Here is an 18,115-nt window from a genome sequence, read left to right on the forward strand (position 1 = left end):
CAATTAATAATCCAAATTTTGGCCTCAAGGGCTCTCACTGGAATATTGGCTGATGAATCGACCCTTTTTTTAGTGAAATTTGATTGGGAAAAACTTGGAGAGAAAATGGATGAAGTGAAAAAACTAGAAGAGAGCAAGGGAAAAGAAGGAGTGGGTAATGAGCAAATGGATAGAGATAAGAAGAATGCGAGGAAACATTTTGAAATTCTCTTTGATGATTGTGCGCGTATGTATTTTCAATTCCAAAATGACGGGCTAATCACTTACCAAATCATCGACACTTCTGAGACGCCCCTTGGTTGCGCAATTCTACGGTTCATGAAAACAACATTGGAATTGAAGAAGTCGCAGCCAGGATTTGCCAAGAGAGATGAGATTGCGACCTGGTTTATTGGAAAAATGCTTGGTCAATTTTCAGGAAAGCTAAAAGAACAAAGACTTGTTGGCAGGTCCATTAACAGATTGTTGATTTACGATTATTTGAATCTTGTATTTGATACTCCCAAAAAGAGAGTGATTGATTTTATCGGAGAATCATATTCTGAAGCTTTGAAAGAAAAAATTGCTGGAAATTGGAAAATGAAATCAAACGAATATGATAATGATTTGGAGAAACGGATAGGAATATTTCGTGGCAATGAAGAAGGTAGATTGGTGTTAAAAACCATGCCAGAAATGAAACCAGAGATTGTTTTTGGAGGTAAGCCTTACACTTCATGGTCTCTTGTCATAGGTTTTGGGGATGATCTCTATAAAATTTTTGACTACGCCAGATGTTCTCCTGAGGTTCTCTCAACCAAAAAGGGCAGCTTTAATACTCACAGGGATATATTCTATTATTACACTAGTCTCTTTATTAATGAGGTAACATCGTACTCAATTTTAACAAAGAAAGAAAGCACCGGAAATTTAATTCCTACCGTTCTTGAAAAAGGTTTCATTTACTCCAATAATGAAAATACTGATGAGCCGCAGGAAATAAAAAAAGGTAAAGAATTGGTATATACGGAGGGTCCGTATATCAAATTGAATAACCTTAGCAAATATGGTTATAATATCTTTGATGATTATTCAATTAGGAGTGAATTTAAGGTGAAGAGATTTTTGAGATCGGCTTTGATTTGCATCAGCAAAATACACTGTGCGGGTGTGGGACACGGTGATATTCGGGGCGCCAATGTATTTGTGCACCTATAATGAGAGAGTTTGTTAATAATACCTTGGAGCTAAAGGAGAGTTTGAAAATTGGTCCGGAATCGAAAGATTTGCGCATTTTGTTCGCAGAAAAGGCAACAGAAATGGAACTTGCTTTTTTGAACAAAGATTTAAAAGATGAATTTTGGAAAATTTTGGAAAAAATTAAAGTCTAAAGACGGATGAAGTATTTTTATCATCTCTATCAGCTGGCTGGGGCTTTGGGATGTGAGAGAAGGTCAAACGGCGCTTCAAAGCAATACATCACTACTATAAAATCGCTGATACTCAAATAAATACATTGGCACTCACTATAAGCTCGCTAATAATTAATTCTGCTATCGCTGATAATCAAATCAATACATTATCACTATGAGCTCGCTAATAATTAATTCATACCAGTGCTATTTTTTCTGTTTCCACTTTTTTTTTTTTTTTTGCCTATTCATTTCTTCTCACGTCATTTACATTATTTATTAGTTTTTTTTTTTTCTTGGTGGTTCTCCCTTCAAATTGGCTAGGTATGTACATATATATTTGATTGTTGTTGTGCTTCAATAAATAAATATTATTTAAGCTTATTAGTATTGAAGTGTTTTCCCAAACCAATGCACCCACATATTCTACATGTGCGAAAACTAAAAAGAGTAGATAAAACAGAATAACCATGTTATAGTAGATTTTCGATGGCATTATATAAAAAATACTCGTTGGTCTCAATTCTCTTCAAAAAAAAAACAAGACCTTCGGCAATAATCGTTGTACTTACTTTCATTCCAAAACGTAACCTGCGGAGTCCCACCTCAACTGTTTCCTCAAATCTTTGTGCTGGCGTCTTCTTTTCCCTAGTGAAGATCTTGTTGAATAAAGCATTACCTGTATCTACGGATTTCTGTGCTTTTATTTTTATTAGGCATTTCCACATCAACATCGTTTTCTGATTTAACATCGATGTGAAAAAAAAAAAAAAAAAAAAATAATCTGTCAGAATCTCAAGGCTTCGTGCGTAATTGATCTGATTGAAAGCAGAAGTGTCATATTACAGATTGAGGGAAACCATAGTCCATCAGATATGAGTTTCCTTGAAAGTATACCATCAATTGATAGAAATCAAACTGAGCATCAGTAGCCAGAAGCTAGAGTGTTTGGAAGAATTAATGATTGTTTTCCCAAGCTGCCTGCAGCAGCTCTCAACCAGAAAATCTTGGCTTCGAATGCATACTCAATCAAACTTCGTTAGCACCAACATCGATTCTTTCAGTGGTTTCGGGGGAAGCTTTGACATGAATAAACGAAATATTATTGGTTTAATATTCTGATTTTGTGATTGCTTCTTAATTAAGAAGTAATTTCTTCTTTAAAAGAGACGAAACTGAGAAAGGACAAGTTGAAACTTGTATAAATCTTTCATAAAAGTGCCAAGTGTGCGAACGAACAAACGGAATATCAGAAATTGGCATTCATATTGAAGGTATATCTTTATTTAATCGATTTCATGGCGATTCAATGGGAAAGAGGGGGGGTAAAATTCAATAGATTTTATAGAGATGAGTCAATATGCACTAAATCATTAGTGATCAATCAATGTGTTCACATTTCTGATGAAAAATGTTGGAAGTACGGAAAAGGAAAGACTGGAAGACTGGAAAAATATACGAAGTGGGGGAGAGGGCACAACACAAAAGTTAATTATGAAGAATATTAACATGGTTTCTTTCGTTCTGGCCAATGAAATTGTTTCATAACCACATTAGTAACAAAAAAGCAGGGGGACATTGCAGTGGAAAACTCACGCAAAAGAAAGAAAAAAAAGTACTGTAAAGGTCTCGTAGATGACCACCAAAGTTGCAAAAGTGAAAAAATGAAAAGAAAAAAAAAACTGACAGATTGACGTATCTTTGAATCGGCCAATCATTGTTGGTTAAAACGTAATATCGCATATGGCATTTTCTAAACATGAACCATGTAGAATAGATCGATAGATGGTGAGCACATATATGATCATATACCCACTACACTATCAGAAATTTCAACCATTTTCAAACACCGTACTTATAAAAAAGCCAAAAAAAAATTCAACAATAATTGTAGTGAGGAACTTGTCATTTTTATAACATTATTTCCAATACCGGTACAATGGCTGGTAATTAGTGGTTATTCGATTCTGTTTTACAACAGTTCTGGACTATGCTTTCCCATAACCTTAAGGGTGATTTACTAATTTTTCAGTGAAAAATCCATATATGTATGTATATATATATATATATATATACTATGGTCTCAATATTGTCCTCTCCCATTTTCTTCATTCTCTCTTTTCTTTATTGAATTATTTCCTTTCAATTCTAGTTCCCGTTTTAATTGATACTGCTGCTGGTTCCCCCTCCCCACAATATTTTCTTTTTTTTATACAATGACCACAACAAAAAAGGCTCTTGAAAAACCAATTCCGGTAACCCTATTATCTGGTTTCTTGGGTGCTGGGAAAACCACTTTGCTTGAAAGAATCTTGACCACCGATCACGGTTACAAGATTGCAGTGATCATCAATGACGTCTCCCAATTGAACATCGATGCTGCGTTGATCCAAAACCACAAGGTCACCAAAAAGGAAGAAAAGCTTATTCAGTTGCAAAACGGTTGTATCTGTTGTACTTTGAGAGGTGATTTGTTGGAAGAACTTTGTTCATTGGCCACCTCGGGCGAGTTCCAATATATCGTCATTGAATCCACCGGTATTTCAGAACCAATGCAAGTGGCCGAAACTTTTACCACCGAGTTCTCCGAAACTTTATTGCAAGCTCAAGGGGCTTTGAGTGCAGATGAACAGAAAACCGTTGAAAATATTGTCAAAATGGGTGGTTTGCACACCTTAACCCAACTTGATACCTGTGTCACCGTTATTGATTCGCTTAATTTCTTGGACAACTTTGAGACCACCGATTTCTTAGCCGACAGATACGGTGACAACGGTCAAGGTGAAGCCGAAAGAACCATCACTGATTTGATGGTCGATCAAATCGAATTCTCCGACGTCATTATTATCAACAAGGTATCAGCAATTTCAAAGAAGCAACGCAAGAAGATTACCAAAATCGTCAAGTCGTTGAACCCTGTTGCTAAATTGCATATGACTGACTATTGTAAAGTCCCAATTGGTGAAGTGATCAATACCGGGTTATTTGATTTTGAAAAATCCTCATCTTCTGCCGGTTGGTTACAAAGTATCAACGAAATGACTATCAGAGAAGGTTTCGGTACCAAAAACTCTTCAGCTTTGACTCCAAAGCCAGAAACTGAGGAATATGGTATCAACAATTTCGTGTATCGTTCTAGAAGACCATTCCACCCAGAAAGATTATATGAACTTCTTAGTGATAAGTTCGTGATTATTGAACAAGCTGGTTTTGAGGATGATGAGGAACCTAATGAAGACGAAGAAATGAAAGATGATGAAGAAGAAGAGGAAGAAGAAGAAGAAGAAGAAGAAGAAGAAGATGATGATGATGATGATGAAGAGGAAGTTGATGATGCTAAAGTCAACAAAACCATTATTAAAACCAAAAAGAAGTCGATATTCGGTCCAATGTTGAGATCTAAGGGGTTCTTTTGGTTAGCTACCAGATATATAATGAGAGGCGAGTGGTCCTCTGCTGGTACAATGATGACTTTAAGAGGTGGTATTCCATGGTTCTCAATCACTGGTATTGAAGACGTTCCACCAGCAGCTGCCGAGCTCATCAAAAGAGACATGCAAGGAAAATATGGCGACAGACGTAACGAGATCGTATTCATTGGTGTCAATATCGACAAAAAACGTTTATCTAAAGCTTTAGACAAGTGTTTGCTTACCGACAAAGAGTTTGCCCAATTTGAAAAGATTACTGATAAAGAAAAGAACATTATCAAAGTGGAAACCAAGTTGCAAAAGATTTTCAATGATGGATTTGAAGATTGGATAGTGTTCGATAATGATGATGAAGACGAAGATGAAAAGAAAGATGAAAAAGATGAAAAAGACACCAAGAGTGACAAGAAAGCAGATAGCAAAAGACAAAAACTTGATCTTCTGGTTGAAAAGCATGGTAATCATTCTCATGTCAGGGTTCAGCCGGTAGCCTAGTTGCAAATTTTTGTGTATATTTATATTTATTTTAATTTTTATCTTTATTTTTAGTCTGTTTTAGTGTTAATGAAAGAAGTTTTTCCCTGTTTCATCATACCATGCGGTATTTGGAATGTAAACTGTAGAGAGTTACTAAGGCTAATGTGCAAAGTTATATACCAAGGTAATAAGATATTTTGGCATTATTAACTTCTGGTGTACCTATAATCTGGGTGGTAGTGCCTAAGTTTTATGGTCTTATCGATCAAAAAAAGATTTGGAAACCTATCAAGAATGAATCAATCATATATTAATCTATTAAATTTTGAAGATGTGACGGTATGTGATGTACTTTGGCAAAAAAAATTTAGTTAATTTCTTTCTACCTCTTAAATTTAACTAAAACGTGAATTTTTTTGTGCAAAAGAATATTATAGGTATAACAAAGGACGAAATATCTATTGTACTGAAAGATATAGGTAGTGCAAATATGAGTAATGCAAATAGGTTAACAAATTCTATTCTATAAAAAAAAAAGTGAACGTTCTATAGAATTCATAAAATATTCATGAGGTAAGCCAAAAGAGGAGGATTTCAATTTAATACAAAATACAATTCTAATTTCTTAAAGTTTTGATTGATTAGCTAAAAGCAAATCTTCATCTGTTGGTCCTTCAATGATGATTTTCACTGCTTTACCAGTCCCGGCAAACTCGTAAGCTTCTTTTGCCTGTTTGAACTTGAATCTATGGGTGATGATTAATTTCGAATTCACTTTCCCACTACTCAACAACTGTACGGCATCACGATAATCACCAAAAGAGTATCTGAAAGATCCTTTTACCGTGGCTTCTTTTCTTCCCAATGGACCAAGAGGAATCTCTGTATTATTCATCCCCATTCCAACTTGAACATAGGTTCCTCCTGGCTTCACCGCGAGCATGCCTGATCTGATACAAGGTTTCACTCCTGTGGCATCAAAGACAATGTCTGGTGCAAAATATTTGCTAGTGAGACCCTCCACCACTTCAGACTCCGATTTCCCACGGTCGGCACGGGAATTATGAACGTCGGTGGCCCCCATTTTTTTCGCTAATTGTAACTTATCATCGAATAGATCAATCACCAACACTCTGGTGGCCCCAAAAGCTTTAGCGGTGGCGGCAACGAGTAAACCTACTGGGCCGGCTCCAAAGACAAACACCGTGCGGTTAAATGTGGTCCCTGCAAGTTTGTTGGCATGACATGCCACCGCCAATGGCTCAGCGGTGGCCCCTTCTTCCAAAGAAACATGATCAGGTAATTTCACCACGAAATTATCATCGACGGTGAAATACCTTGCCAAAGTACCATGGGTAGGAGGAGATGCGGCGAATTCCATATGGGGGCATAAATGATAGTTACCACTCATGGTTTCGTCGGAGAATCTTGATGGGACACACGGTTCGACCGCCACTTTATCGCCAACTTTTACCGAGGTGACCGCTGGACCCACTTCGACCACCACCCCTGCCGATTCATGACCCAAGACCATTGGGGCACTGACGACTTTTGGACCGTTGCGGCCATCTTGGTAGTAGTGAAGATCGGAACCGCAAAGTCCCGTGGCCTTAATTTCCACACGCACCGCCTTTGGGCTGGTCAAAGGGAGGACGTCGTGTTGGGCGAAATAGGTATCCTTTGCCTTTCTGATGAAGAACGCTGGATTGAGTGAAGGGTTACCTTTGAGAAGCGACATGGTTCTATGAGGAGTGGTGGTGGTGATACAATGGTTAGTTATTTAATTAATTAATCATCATCGGGCGATTTGTCAGGAGATTTTCGTTCCATTTTATGTGCTTTTTTTTTTATCTTTTTTTCACCTTCAGTTGTAGAGCAGGTAGGCTATTTCGGACTTTTTAGCCTCTGCCAGAGGGAGACTGACTCACTTAGTCGTGATGCTTCTGGGAGGTTGGGTTATTTGGAAATATCTTCACTTTTTACCTCTTTTTTGGCGACACTTCTGTGTTTTCCAGGAATTTTCCGCGTTATAATAATAATACTGGATCGTATTGTTATTTCTTGGACCACCGACGTCTCTATTTGTTTTGGTTGGGGGCAACGCCGATCTTTTTCTTTTACGGTACCCCAGATTTCACACCCATTTTCTCCACACTTTATTGATTGACACCTATTGGCCACATACGCCGTTCAAATGAACATTCAATAAAAATATACACAAATTAATCAGTAGCAAGTTTCTTAATGACAGTACACAACTTTAATACTACCAATGGGGCAGAAAAAAATAAATGAAAAAAATTATAAAAAAAAACAAAAAAAAAACAACATAAAACGAAGAGAAATCGTTAGTCCTCGTCGGTTGGACCATCAATCATAATCTTGATAGCTTTACCAGTGGCAGCAAAGTCGTAAGCTTTGATGGCCTCTTTGAAGGTAAATCTGTGGGTGATCAACAAGCTGCCGTCGACTTTGCCGTTGGCCAACAACTTCACGGCATCTTCGTAATCGCCGAAATTATATCTGAACGATCCTTTAACCACCGCTTCTGTCACACCAATGGCACCAATTGGGAACCCATTGACTTCGTTCCCGCTCATTCCCACTTGGACATAAGTCCCAGCATTCCCAGTAGCAGCCACCCCGACTTGGATACATGGAGGAGCACCAGTAGCCTCCAAAACAACTTGGGGAACAAAATAGGTCTGGTGCAATTTCTTGACGATTTCTGCTGGAGCAACTCCTTTGTCGTTGCTCGAGTTATACACCGCGGTGGCCCCCAATTTTTTCGCCATTTCTAACTTGTCGTCAAACAAATCAATCACCAAGATATCAGTAGCACCGTACGCCTTGGCGGTGGCAGTGATCAACAAACCAATTGGACCAGCACCAAACACGTACACTGACGACCCGAAAGTGGTGTTTCCCAATTTGTTAGCGTGGACAGCAACTGCCAAAGGTTCACAGAGCGCACCGTCTTCAAAGGAAACGGTGTCAGGCAAAGGGTAGACAAAATCTTCTGGGACTGTAAAGTATCTTGCCAACGTACCATCGTAAGGAGGAGTAGCGGCAAAGGCCATGTGTGGGCACAAGTTGTAAAGACCTCTCATGGTTTCTTTAGAATAACGTGATGGGTACCCAGGTTCCACCGCCACTCTGTCGCCAACCTTGACATTAGTCACGGCTGAACCAACTTCCACAATCACCCCAGAAGATTCATGACCCAAGACCATTGGGGATTTGACCACGAATGGTCCAGTTTCACCATGCTGGACGTAATGGACATCGGACCCGCAAATCCCAGTTTTCTTGATGGCGATTCTCACAAAATGGGGATCTTGTAGTTTAGGCACCGGTCTATCTTCATAGACAATGTCGTGCTTCTTTCTGAGGACCACGGAAGGATTGACGGATGGCATTTTTTCGGTATTTTGTGATGAATTGTATCTATCTGGGGAGGGGAATGAAGAAGAGAAGAAGTGGAAAAGAGTGAGTGGAAAAGAAAAAGTGGAAAAGAAAAAACAAAAAAAAAAAAGGGAGAGTGGTGGTGGTTGAAGGCAGCGTTTTATACTGACATTTTTGTGTGGTGGTGGGGCATCAAGGGGGCCCTTAACCCCCCGCCACTTTGGTTTTTGACAGCCTTTTTGGTCCTCGCACCAACAAACAGCCATCCATTTCTTGATGGGTCGCCGCTGGCATTGGGGTGTAAGGGCGTGATTATTTATTACGGTTGATATATGCTGTTTCGTCGTCTCTGTCATCTCTTCTACGTCTAGCACCATTTGAGGATATTCATCTCTCTCTCTCTCTTTCTCTCTTACAACTTCAATGTTCTTTATTTTACAATTATCATAAAAGCAATCTAATTAATCATCCAATACACCCACCCTGTATACAAAACAAACTACGACATCTCCAGCGAGAAAATCGAGCTCACCACCCACTGCCATTCCACAACAATTCCCGTCTTCTTTTGCTTTTCACAAACTTGTTGGAACTTCTCCACCACCGTAGCCTCCAGACCTTCGTCAACCCCCTTTCTGATCAAATAACACGTTTTCTCATCATCGCAGTACTCCAATTGCTTAGGCTTTACCCCACTAGCACTTTTAAGTAACTTCACTTTAGATGGACTACCATGGGCCCCCAATATTCGATTAAGCACCGAGGGACCTCCTGGGACCGCCCCGGTAATATTGAACCGGATCCCACTGAATAATTTGGTTTTCCGGTCTTGCCATCTTTTCAATAACTCTTCCACCGTGATCCCCAACTCATTCTTCGCTCCAGAATCGTAATGATCAAGCAGATACTTTTCAGGATCGATTTCCTTGCCATTTTTAACAAGATCCTCAATGAATTTCGGATGAAGAATATATTTTGGACCGTTAGCCAATACCGATAGAAACTTTTCGGTCCTCATTATTCGCGGAGCGATTATGGTGTTACCATCGGCTGGGTCTTTGGCAACGCTTACCCCAAGTGACTGGAGCATTCGCAAATCAGCCCCAGTAATGTCATCACAACCGGTGGTGACGATCCGGAGATCGAGCAATTTATTTTTCGATTTGGATTTCTTGGAAGGGGTACTAATGATATCTGAGGTGAGCGATTTTCTTTTCAATTGTTTGAGTCTTTCAGCTTCGGCAACTTCTTCTGGAAGCTTTGGAATACTTTTAGTTAATCTTTGCTTTTGGAACTTGTTGAGATCTTCCATATCAGAATGCAATTTCTCGGCGGCCTTTTTGGCGGCTTTTCTTCCTCCGTAGATAGGAGGAGGAATAGTATATTCAGGAGTTGGGGCGTTTGGTATAATATTTTTCGGGGATGTCCCATTTTCTATTTTTGAAGATTTAAGTTCCTGGTTATTTTTCAACTCTTTGGCGTCGGTTTTTTCTGCTTTGCCTATCTTATCATGATCCTTATCTTCTTGCTTCTTATCATCTTGCTCTTCATCCTTTTTTTCTTCATCTTTTTTATCTTCATCTTTTTTCTTCTTCTGCTCGTCAACCTCGATGTTAAGGATCTCCTCCTGTTTTCCATCATCCTCTTTATTGTCTTGGATTATTTTGTCATTATCAATGAATATTTCCTTATCATCGATATTTTTTTGTGTATCAATGATCCCTTCACTACCATCACTATTCTCAACCTCTTCCTCCTCTTCCTTTGTATCTTGATCCTTCATATAATTAGCGTCCCAAAACTTCCTGATGCTCTCCTCATCAAAACTCACTTGTCCCAACATGTCTTTTTCGGTCTCGGCATTTCTAATATCCATGCCATCATCATCTTTTACTATCCGCCATTCTTTATAGCATTTTTCCAACCAATGATGGTTCCTTACTTTGACATTCTCCCAAAGTAACCCCGCGTCATATTTGGCGCCCCCGGGCTTAGAACAAATCAAGTAATCAACTTTTGTCGTTAATGATTTCGAATATTTCGCCCCCAATCCTTCGATCAACGCCTCAACGTACCCACGACCGTCTCCACTATAATTCGTCGCCGCAAAAATCAAGTTGTCAAATACCGGCAATCCAGTTCTGCTCACTGGATAATGAAGCATATTATTAAATGGAGAATGGTATTTTTCCATCGAAACCATCGACATTAACCAAGTCATATTCCCCACGGTATTCCCGACTTTCGAAGCTCGTACGTAATCCAACCCGGCACGATAATTACCAATATAACAATTCTCGTTTCCCGGAGTAATCTCGTAATTAATACTGCCTCCACCGTGAATAATTAACGATTCCAACACATTTCTCATTCGTAATCCTAAATGTAAGTCATTAGATAAATAAAAACGTTTCCCGGTTAAATATTCTTTAATTTGCATCTCCACATCGTCGGTGCTCTGTTGATATACTTTCTCATTGAGGGTCTCCAAGTGTTGGTACTCTGATCCTTGTAATAGGTATTTCTGTTCGTTGACGTGTTGTTTGGATTTAATACACTCGTCGACCCATTGGGGCAATACGCATTTGATTCGTTTCTCCGGCACCAGCAGGGCAATGATGAACGCATCGCTACCGGTGGTCGCTCCTATCACATGGGTGGTGAACTTGGTCACCGCGGTGGCACAATGACCTCCATGAGCTATAATTATCGCCTCTAATACTTGGCGATCTCCCGATGGAATATCATCGCTGATGGTGGCAAACACTCCACGGAGGAAATGGTACGGCACGACAGAATACGGCCGGAGACTCGCCAAACGGGTCTGGGAAATCGTATCTTCCACCCATTCTGGGGTCACAATCGGAATCATATGATCAATGGCAAATTGATACTCTGGGAAATCGGTATTGGTGGCGATGATATGTGATAACCCAAACCGATCTTTATTGATGGTGGCGGTGGTGATGCACGACGCACCGAATTTCGTTAGTTGTTGGCAAATCCCATCGAATTTGACACCTTGGAATTGCAGCGACTGTACCACGAGAACATTGTACCCTTGGAAGTATTTCTTGGGCGACATTTTTGCAGTGATAAATGGGCGGCATCAATTGTGATCTTGATGATGGAAGTCATTTCAAAACAATTAACAGAAAAAAAAGTCGCGTTCTTTTCTCACTCACGTGAAACGTAAATAAATAAATAAATAAATAAAAATTAGTTTCGCGTCGCAACTCATCTCTCTTTTCTCTTTCTGTTCTTTCGAATACCATTATTATTACCATTAGTGAACAATGCTGTTGGAAACTTTGAAACGAAGTCTTAAGGATTGGGAAAAACAGTTCACAAAAGACCATGATCGGAAACCGTCCAAAGCGGACATCAAAGCCCATCCAGATATCGAATCGAAATACAAAGAGTATAAAGTGTTGAGATATGGCGGCAAGGAGAAACCAGAGACTCGAGACCATCATCATAGATCAATGCACCATCAGCATTTCAAAGATCCATCGCAAAAACCGGTTAGATCAAAAGAATTCGTCAACACTTTTGGTTTACGTACCCCCGATAAATCTTCTCCTGACACTACTAGATCAGTTCACCAATCACCAGCAGAGTCTCCTAGCAAACAGGTAGTGGAACTTGGACCAACCCCACAATTGAACGGTCGATTACTCGGAATATTTGAGGAATCATCAGGGATGGTCAAAACAAAAACTACCGGGCAATCTGATTTCGCTACTCCTACAAAAGATGTTGAAGGATCACCATCGGTTTCGCGAACCATCATCACCCTCACCCCAACTGCAAAACGGAAAATTGACTTTAGCGAAATTAATAGCGAAGACGAAGATGAGACTTCCACCATTATAGTGACTCCTAAGAAAAAACCTAGTGGGATATTCTTAAGACCTTCCAAATTTACTAAGTTGACCCTTGATAAATATAGTACCCCGACTCATAACAGGATCCTCAGATCCCCAGTGAAAACTCCTAATAGATCATCTCCTATAAAGCCGATAGAAATGACCCCAAGGTACTTATCCCAAGGGGCAACGGTATCAATCCAGTCTCCCGAGAAAAGCCCGTGTCGTAGCGACGACAGCAACACTAAATTAATATCCCCTTCGGTATTCAAGTATCAAAACCGCATTACTTTCAAACGCGATAAAGGTCTTAAGCGCCGGTCGCTTAGTGAAATATTCCAAGAAGTGGAGGAACTCAAACAAAAGAGTATTGCCGATGACGAGCAAATGAAATTGGAGATTGCTCTGGATTTGAAAGAGCAACAGCTTTTAGCAGATATCGAACGAGAGGATATGGAAAACGGGATGTTAGAACCGACAGACCGGTTCGAACTCACCGGGGATATGGGACGGCCTAAAAATGAATTTGAAAATGAATTGGAAGACGAAAAGGAAGAAAGTGTATCGACAGCTGGTGATAATGTTGGGCCAGATGATCATAAGACCGCGTATTGGAAAAAGAAAAAGAAGGTGAAACGTCAAACTAGAAGAGTTAAAATGAAGAGTAGAGAAAACTTTGAAGAAGCCAATATCACCGACAATGATGAAATTGTTGGGGAGATCGCTTCTTTGAAGCAAAGGCAATTGGCTGGAGTGACCCATCTTAGTACTCGATCGTCAACGGTTTCTGAAACCGAGACGATTTTCTCTATAAACTATAATGAACAGAAGGAAGAAGAAAACCAAGAAGAAGAAGAAGTCTACAAAGAAGAGGAAATAGGTGAGGAAGAAGTCAATGATTCGGATGAAGAATATAATGCGGAAGACGTTATTCAGGAAGTTTCTAATCTGAAATCCTCTGGGCAAGCGGTTATCAATAAGAATTTTAAGCGGTATAAATTGAAGAAAAGAGGGGGAGGAAGATTCGGAAGGTTTAGAAGATAGAATTCCGTTTCATTTTTGTATTATAGAAGTGTATATATTGTGATATCATTCTTATACTGAAAAGAAATTCAACCTTGGTAATATACATATGTATCCATTAGAGAAATTTGCAGGAAATATAATAATCATATTCATTTATAGCGATAATAATATCATTACTAATGAGCGGTTTTTAGACCCAATTTGTCTGCCAATTCAATCGTATTTATAAACAATGTAATATTATTAGTATACTACTAAGAAAACCATACACTTAAGAACAAAGTATATGATTCAAAGCACTTTAAAAACCAATTTAAAAACCAAAGACAGAGAGAGAGAGAGAGAAAAAAAATAAATAAATAAATAAATAAATAAATAAATAAATAAATAAATAAATAAATAAATAAATAAATAAATAAGCAACACAAGAGCTTCCTATATTTTAAAAACAGTTGTCAATCTCCATTTCTCACTTTTCAAAAAAAACCCTTGACACCCCCATCAATGATCGCAGCTAACCCAATGGCCCCTGGATCAGGAACCCCTTCTTCATCATCTTCTGCCTCCAAATCCTCTGCGGCCCCAGACTTTGCACCCCCCGTTGCATAAGATTTCTTCAATTCATCTTTAGACACGTACGATGCCCTACCAAACTTTGCGTCCAACTTTTTGGTGGCCTTAGCACTACGGATTGCGACGTTTCTTGCCTCTTGGAGGTCCGATGTGTTGGATAATGCCTCGACAAATGGTTGTAAAGTATCGATCAAGGTCTTATCTCCCGCACGAGCCCGGGTGTATTTGAAAAGCGATTCCAACGCTCCAGATAATGCTGCGGCAAACGTGGCGATGGTGAGGGAAGATTGGGATTGGGATTCCTGTTTTAAAGATTTGGCCAATGATGACATGAAGATCGAGTACAATCCTCCAGAAGTCCCGCCCATGGAGTCTTCCAAAAGATTAGCAAGTTCGAAAATCACGGCAACAGGATCATCCAAATGGGTGGCAAGAGTGGAGGTTGGGTCATCCAAAGCTTTGGAAATGGCATTAGCCCCGGCAAGCAAGGTTTCACCGCAATCACCATCGCCGGCAATGATATCATAATTAGTAACTTTTGGTTCAAGTTGACGAACCCTGGTAATTGCCGACTTGAGGATGTTACTGGTGATGGACGAGGATATTTTCAAGTGAGACTTCACGGCGGTGGTGGTGCTCAGGACATCGGTGGTTGGATGTTTGAGAGTCGATGGGATCGCTTGGGTTTTGGATGGCCACTGAATGCCGGAATTCCAGCCAATACAGTTCGAAGGTTTATCTAATTGATCAAGAATGAAATTTTCCTCGTCCCCGGCCACGTCAAGGTTAGTTAAAGTGATGGAGAACCCATTACCGTTAATGGAGGTGACGAAATTCCCAATGTAAGTTCTAACCGGAATGATTTTGTAAATCGAAGATAATTGTTCCAACACGATTTCGGCAATGGCAAACAATTCCACGTTAGAAGTACCTCCTAAATTGTTGATCAAAAGCACTGATTTATCAGAATCGTTGAATTTCACGTAACTACGGTCGGCATCATCTTGACTTAAAAGGTATTGTAACAATTCCTCCACCAACTTAGAAATATGAGGAATTTTGATTCTTTTAACCCCAGTTTCATTATGAATACCCATACCAATTTCACATTGGTCCAATGGTAATTTGTTGGTCTTTTCTTCTTCTTCTTCTTCTTCCTTGGTGAGTTTTCTACCAGGAAGAGAACAATGATCCAACGATGCCCCAATGGTAACCAAACTACCAATGAATTTCTCCACTGCCGCCACCACGGTCTTGAGGTCTTCACCTTGAGCAGCAAGACCTCCCGCCACTTTATGAGCCAATGCAGTCCCAGCAAGGGCTCTTCTACCAACCAATCCACCATTGGCTTTGCCGACAGAAACATCATCTTCAACAATCACCATTTCAGCAACATGCCCCAAACTCTTGGCCCTTTCCAAGGCAAGCCCAAAATGTAACACGTCTCCGGTATAATTTTTGACGACAATCAAGAATTGTTTAGCAGGCAATCCGTGGGATTTGGTCAAGTCGGCGATGGTGACGATTGCTGATAAGATTTGTTTAGTGGAAGGCGAGGCAAACATGTTCCCAGCCACCGCGGCACTCAAGAGATTATCACCGACAAAACCAGCGTGTAATGGTTCATGGCCAGCCCCACCACCGGAGATCACCACGACTTTACGACGAGGGTCCAAGATGGCATTTTTGTCGAAAATCACCTTTTCAGACTCGATCAATGCGAGCTGGGGGTTAGAGGCAACGGTTGATTTCAAAGCAGCGAGGATGAGGTCGACGTTACTGAAGTCCCAGTGTTTGTGAGCGGACATGTTGTGTATATATGTGTATGTGGATTTTATCTAATATATTTATATATATTATTTTGGCAATTATATATCTGGAGTTGCAAGATAAGATAATAATTAATAAGAAAACCACGTATGATTAGTGTGACAACAAAAATTCTGTCAGAAATAGCAGAAAAGTGGGGAGACGCAAAAAAAAAAGGTGGAGACAGTGGAGGGAGGAGACAGTGGAGGGAGGGCTTTGCCGGTACCCGGTCCGTTTTTTTCTTCTCGTCTTCTTCTTCTTCTACATCCTACATCTCATCTTCTATTACTGATATTATTAATGTACTATATTATTATATTATTATATTATTATATCGAATATTGAATCCTTATTATTATCATTTTTTTAAATGTTTTGTCTCAATTGCTTAAAACTTTCGGCAGTTTCCTTGGCTCTTCTCTTCCCTTCAATGAAATTGATCATGTCACTGTAACTTTCTGGAACCACCGCGTAATGACCATTCTTAACTTCTCTACCACTGGCGACGGTTTGATTACCCACCCCGAGATTCTCATTTTCATAAGAGTATTTTGGCACAAAGAATGAGTAAATAAAAGTCCCGGTCTTTTGGTGGGCATCGTGGTTCAATGATCTCACACTGGTGTCGACCTTCACTTGAACAATAGTACCTGCTTTGTTAAGGAAATCTTTTGGATCATTAGACATATTGATGAATTGCGAAGACCCGTAAAGTTTGAAGTATTCATCGAGTTGGGCATCGGTGGTATGAGGATCGGAAGCAATGGCGTCGCTGTGGTTAGCGGCTTCAGCTTCAGGGTCGCTTTCTGGAATATGCTCGGTGTACACCACTTTAGATTTAAGGTACAAGACACTGCCCACAGGAACCGGGTTGGTGAAACTGGTAGCGTCGAGGGAAATGAATCTTGGTGGGGCGTGGGAGAAGGCAGCAGAATTACAGTACGCCAATTCAAACGCTTGTTTCATCAAGTAACCCCCAAAGATCATATAACTGTGACGATTACGGTACTGAGGCTGCATAAACATCACGGATTTCAACACAGTATCATTCATGAACGCCAAATTCTTTGGTTTGATCCCGGTATCGCCGATTTGTTCCTTCAATTTAGTCGAGGCTTTCCAAAGATTGTGCATCAATTCGGTTTCTTCGGTGGTTGGGACGTTGGTGGTCAACTGCCTATCCTTAGCTCTCAACTTCTTGGCGGCATTATGGGATTCCGCTCTGGTGTAATCGACCCATTCTTTTTCATTGAGAGGCAAGAATCTGTTGATTGGGGTAGAACGGTGGGTTTCTGGGTTTCTGGCAACAAAGGTGAAATTGGCGGACAAAAAGACATTTTCATCTTTGACAAAATCTTCGGTGATTTCCGATTCTGGAGGGAAGGCGTCTTCGGTGAAACTGGCCTTGATGCTAATTTCCATAGACGAGCGGCCCACCCACACCACTGAACCCGAAACCATCAAGTTGTACTTAGAGATCTCGTCGACTCTTTGCAACATGCAAATACGATCGACACTAGCGGTGACAATCATTGGTTCTGCAGGGGAGGTGTGCTTGTAAGCAATGGTCCCAGCCAACGCGTCAAGGTCCTGGAACAATTGACCAACTTTGAGTCTACCAAAGGCGTTGATATAAGAGTCCAACAACCATTGATCTTCCTTGAATGGCAACAACAAGAACGAGAACGAGTCGGCTCTTTTCTTTTCCTTGATGTCTGCGGTGCCGGCGGTGGTGTAGGAGTATGAGTCAAGGACTTTACCCAGAGCCAATTGTTTCTGACGTTCGGTCAAGGCCTGGAACCAGGTGGCGCTTTTTTGCAGTTGGATTCTTTTAGCTTCGTGGATCAAATCGTTGAGGATGGTTGCTGTAGCATCGGGGGCCTCCGATGCCTTATCAAGGTAGTCACTGACCTCGGGTTTCCCTTGGGCAGCAATAAGGGAGCGGGAGAAGTGGCGGTAGCCCACACGAGGGGTGGTTCTTGTGACAAGAGTCCTGAGCATGGTGGTGGGTGGATTGAGGAGATCAAAAAGTGGAATACTCAGCAGTAAAAGAAGAAGAAGAAGAAGAAGGGTGTAGAAGAAGAAGAACAGGAAGAAGAACAAGAAGAAGAAGAAGCGTTTTACCATCGGGTGG

At 40.4% G+C, this 18,115-nt stretch overlaps 7 protein-coding genes across 7 annotated transcripts; 2 read left to right on the forward strand and 5 right to left on the reverse strand. All coding sequences in view use genetic code 12, as the record gives it.

The window, feature by feature from the left end:
• Positions 1–3,607: 3,607 nt before the first annotated feature.
• On the forward strand, positions 3,608–5,317 carry DASC09_026760 (uncharacterized protein; the record flags this gene model as incomplete). The annotated part of the gene is made up of 1 exon (XM_064996279.1): positions 3,608–5,317. One exon carries the CDS (start codon positions 3,608–3,610, stop codon positions 5,315–5,317), a length of 1,710 nt encoding a protein of 569 aa, XP_064852351.1.
• Positions 5,318–5,924: 607 nt separating this feature from the next.
• Positions 5,925–7,037, reverse strand: DASC09_026770 (NAD(P)-dependent alcohol dehydrogenase; the record flags this gene model as incomplete). The annotated part of the gene is made up of 1 exon (XM_064996280.1): positions 5,925–7,037. One exon carries the CDS (start codon positions 7,035–7,037, stop codon positions 5,925–5,927), a length of 1,113 nt encoding a protein of 370 aa, XP_064852352.1.
• A 610-nt stretch (positions 7,038–7,647) lies between these two features.
• Positions 7,648–8,718, reverse strand: DASC09_026780 (NAD(P)-dependent alcohol dehydrogenase; the record flags this gene model as incomplete). The annotated part of the gene is made up of 1 exon (XM_064996281.1): positions 7,648–8,718. The coding sequence occupies one exon, from the start codon at positions 8,716–8,718 to the stop codon at positions 7,648–7,650; it is 1,071 nt and encodes a 356-aa protein (XP_064852353.1).
• Positions 8,719–9,203: 485 nt separating this feature from the next.
• On the reverse strand, positions 9,204–11,789 carry RTT107 (Rtt107p; the record flags this gene model as incomplete). The annotated part of the gene is made up of 1 exon (XM_064996282.1): positions 9,204–11,789. The coding sequence occupies one exon, from the start codon at positions 11,787–11,789 to the stop codon at positions 9,204–9,206; it is 2,586 nt and encodes an 861-aa protein (XP_064852354.1).
• Positions 11,790–12,000: 211 nt separating this feature from the next.
• SLD2 (Sld2p) lies at positions 12,001–13,617 on the forward strand (the record flags this gene model as incomplete). The annotated part of the gene is made up of 1 exon (XM_064996283.1): positions 12,001–13,617. One exon carries the CDS (start codon positions 12,001–12,003, stop codon positions 13,615–13,617), a length of 1,617 nt encoding a protein of 538 aa, XP_064852355.1.
• A 458-nt stretch (positions 13,618–14,075) lies between these two features.
• DASC09_026810 (dihydroxyacetone kinase) lies at positions 14,076–15,980 on the reverse strand (the record flags this gene model as incomplete). The annotated part of the gene is made up of 1 exon (XM_064996284.1): positions 14,076–15,980. One exon carries the CDS (start codon positions 15,978–15,980, stop codon positions 14,076–14,078), a length of 1,905 nt encoding a protein of 634 aa, XP_064852356.1.
• Positions 15,981–16,347: 367 nt separating this feature from the next.
• On the reverse strand, positions 16,348–17,982 carry DASC09_026820 (uncharacterized protein; the record flags this gene model as incomplete). The annotated part of the gene is made up of 1 exon (XM_064996285.1): positions 16,348–17,982. The coding sequence occupies one exon, from the start codon at positions 17,980–17,982 to the stop codon at positions 16,348–16,350; it is 1,635 nt and encodes a 544-aa protein (XP_064852357.1).
• Between the last annotated feature and the right edge of the window lie 133 nt (positions 17,983–18,115).

Source organism: Saccharomycopsis crataegensis (assembly GCF_037102585.1).
Source record: "Saccharomycopsis crataegensis DNA, jcf7180000000077, whole genome shotgun sequence".
In the NCBI taxonomy this organism is placed as follows: Eukaryota; Fungi; Ascomycota; class Saccharomycetes; order Ascoideales; family Saccharomycopsidaceae; genus Saccharomycopsis; species Saccharomycopsis crataegensis.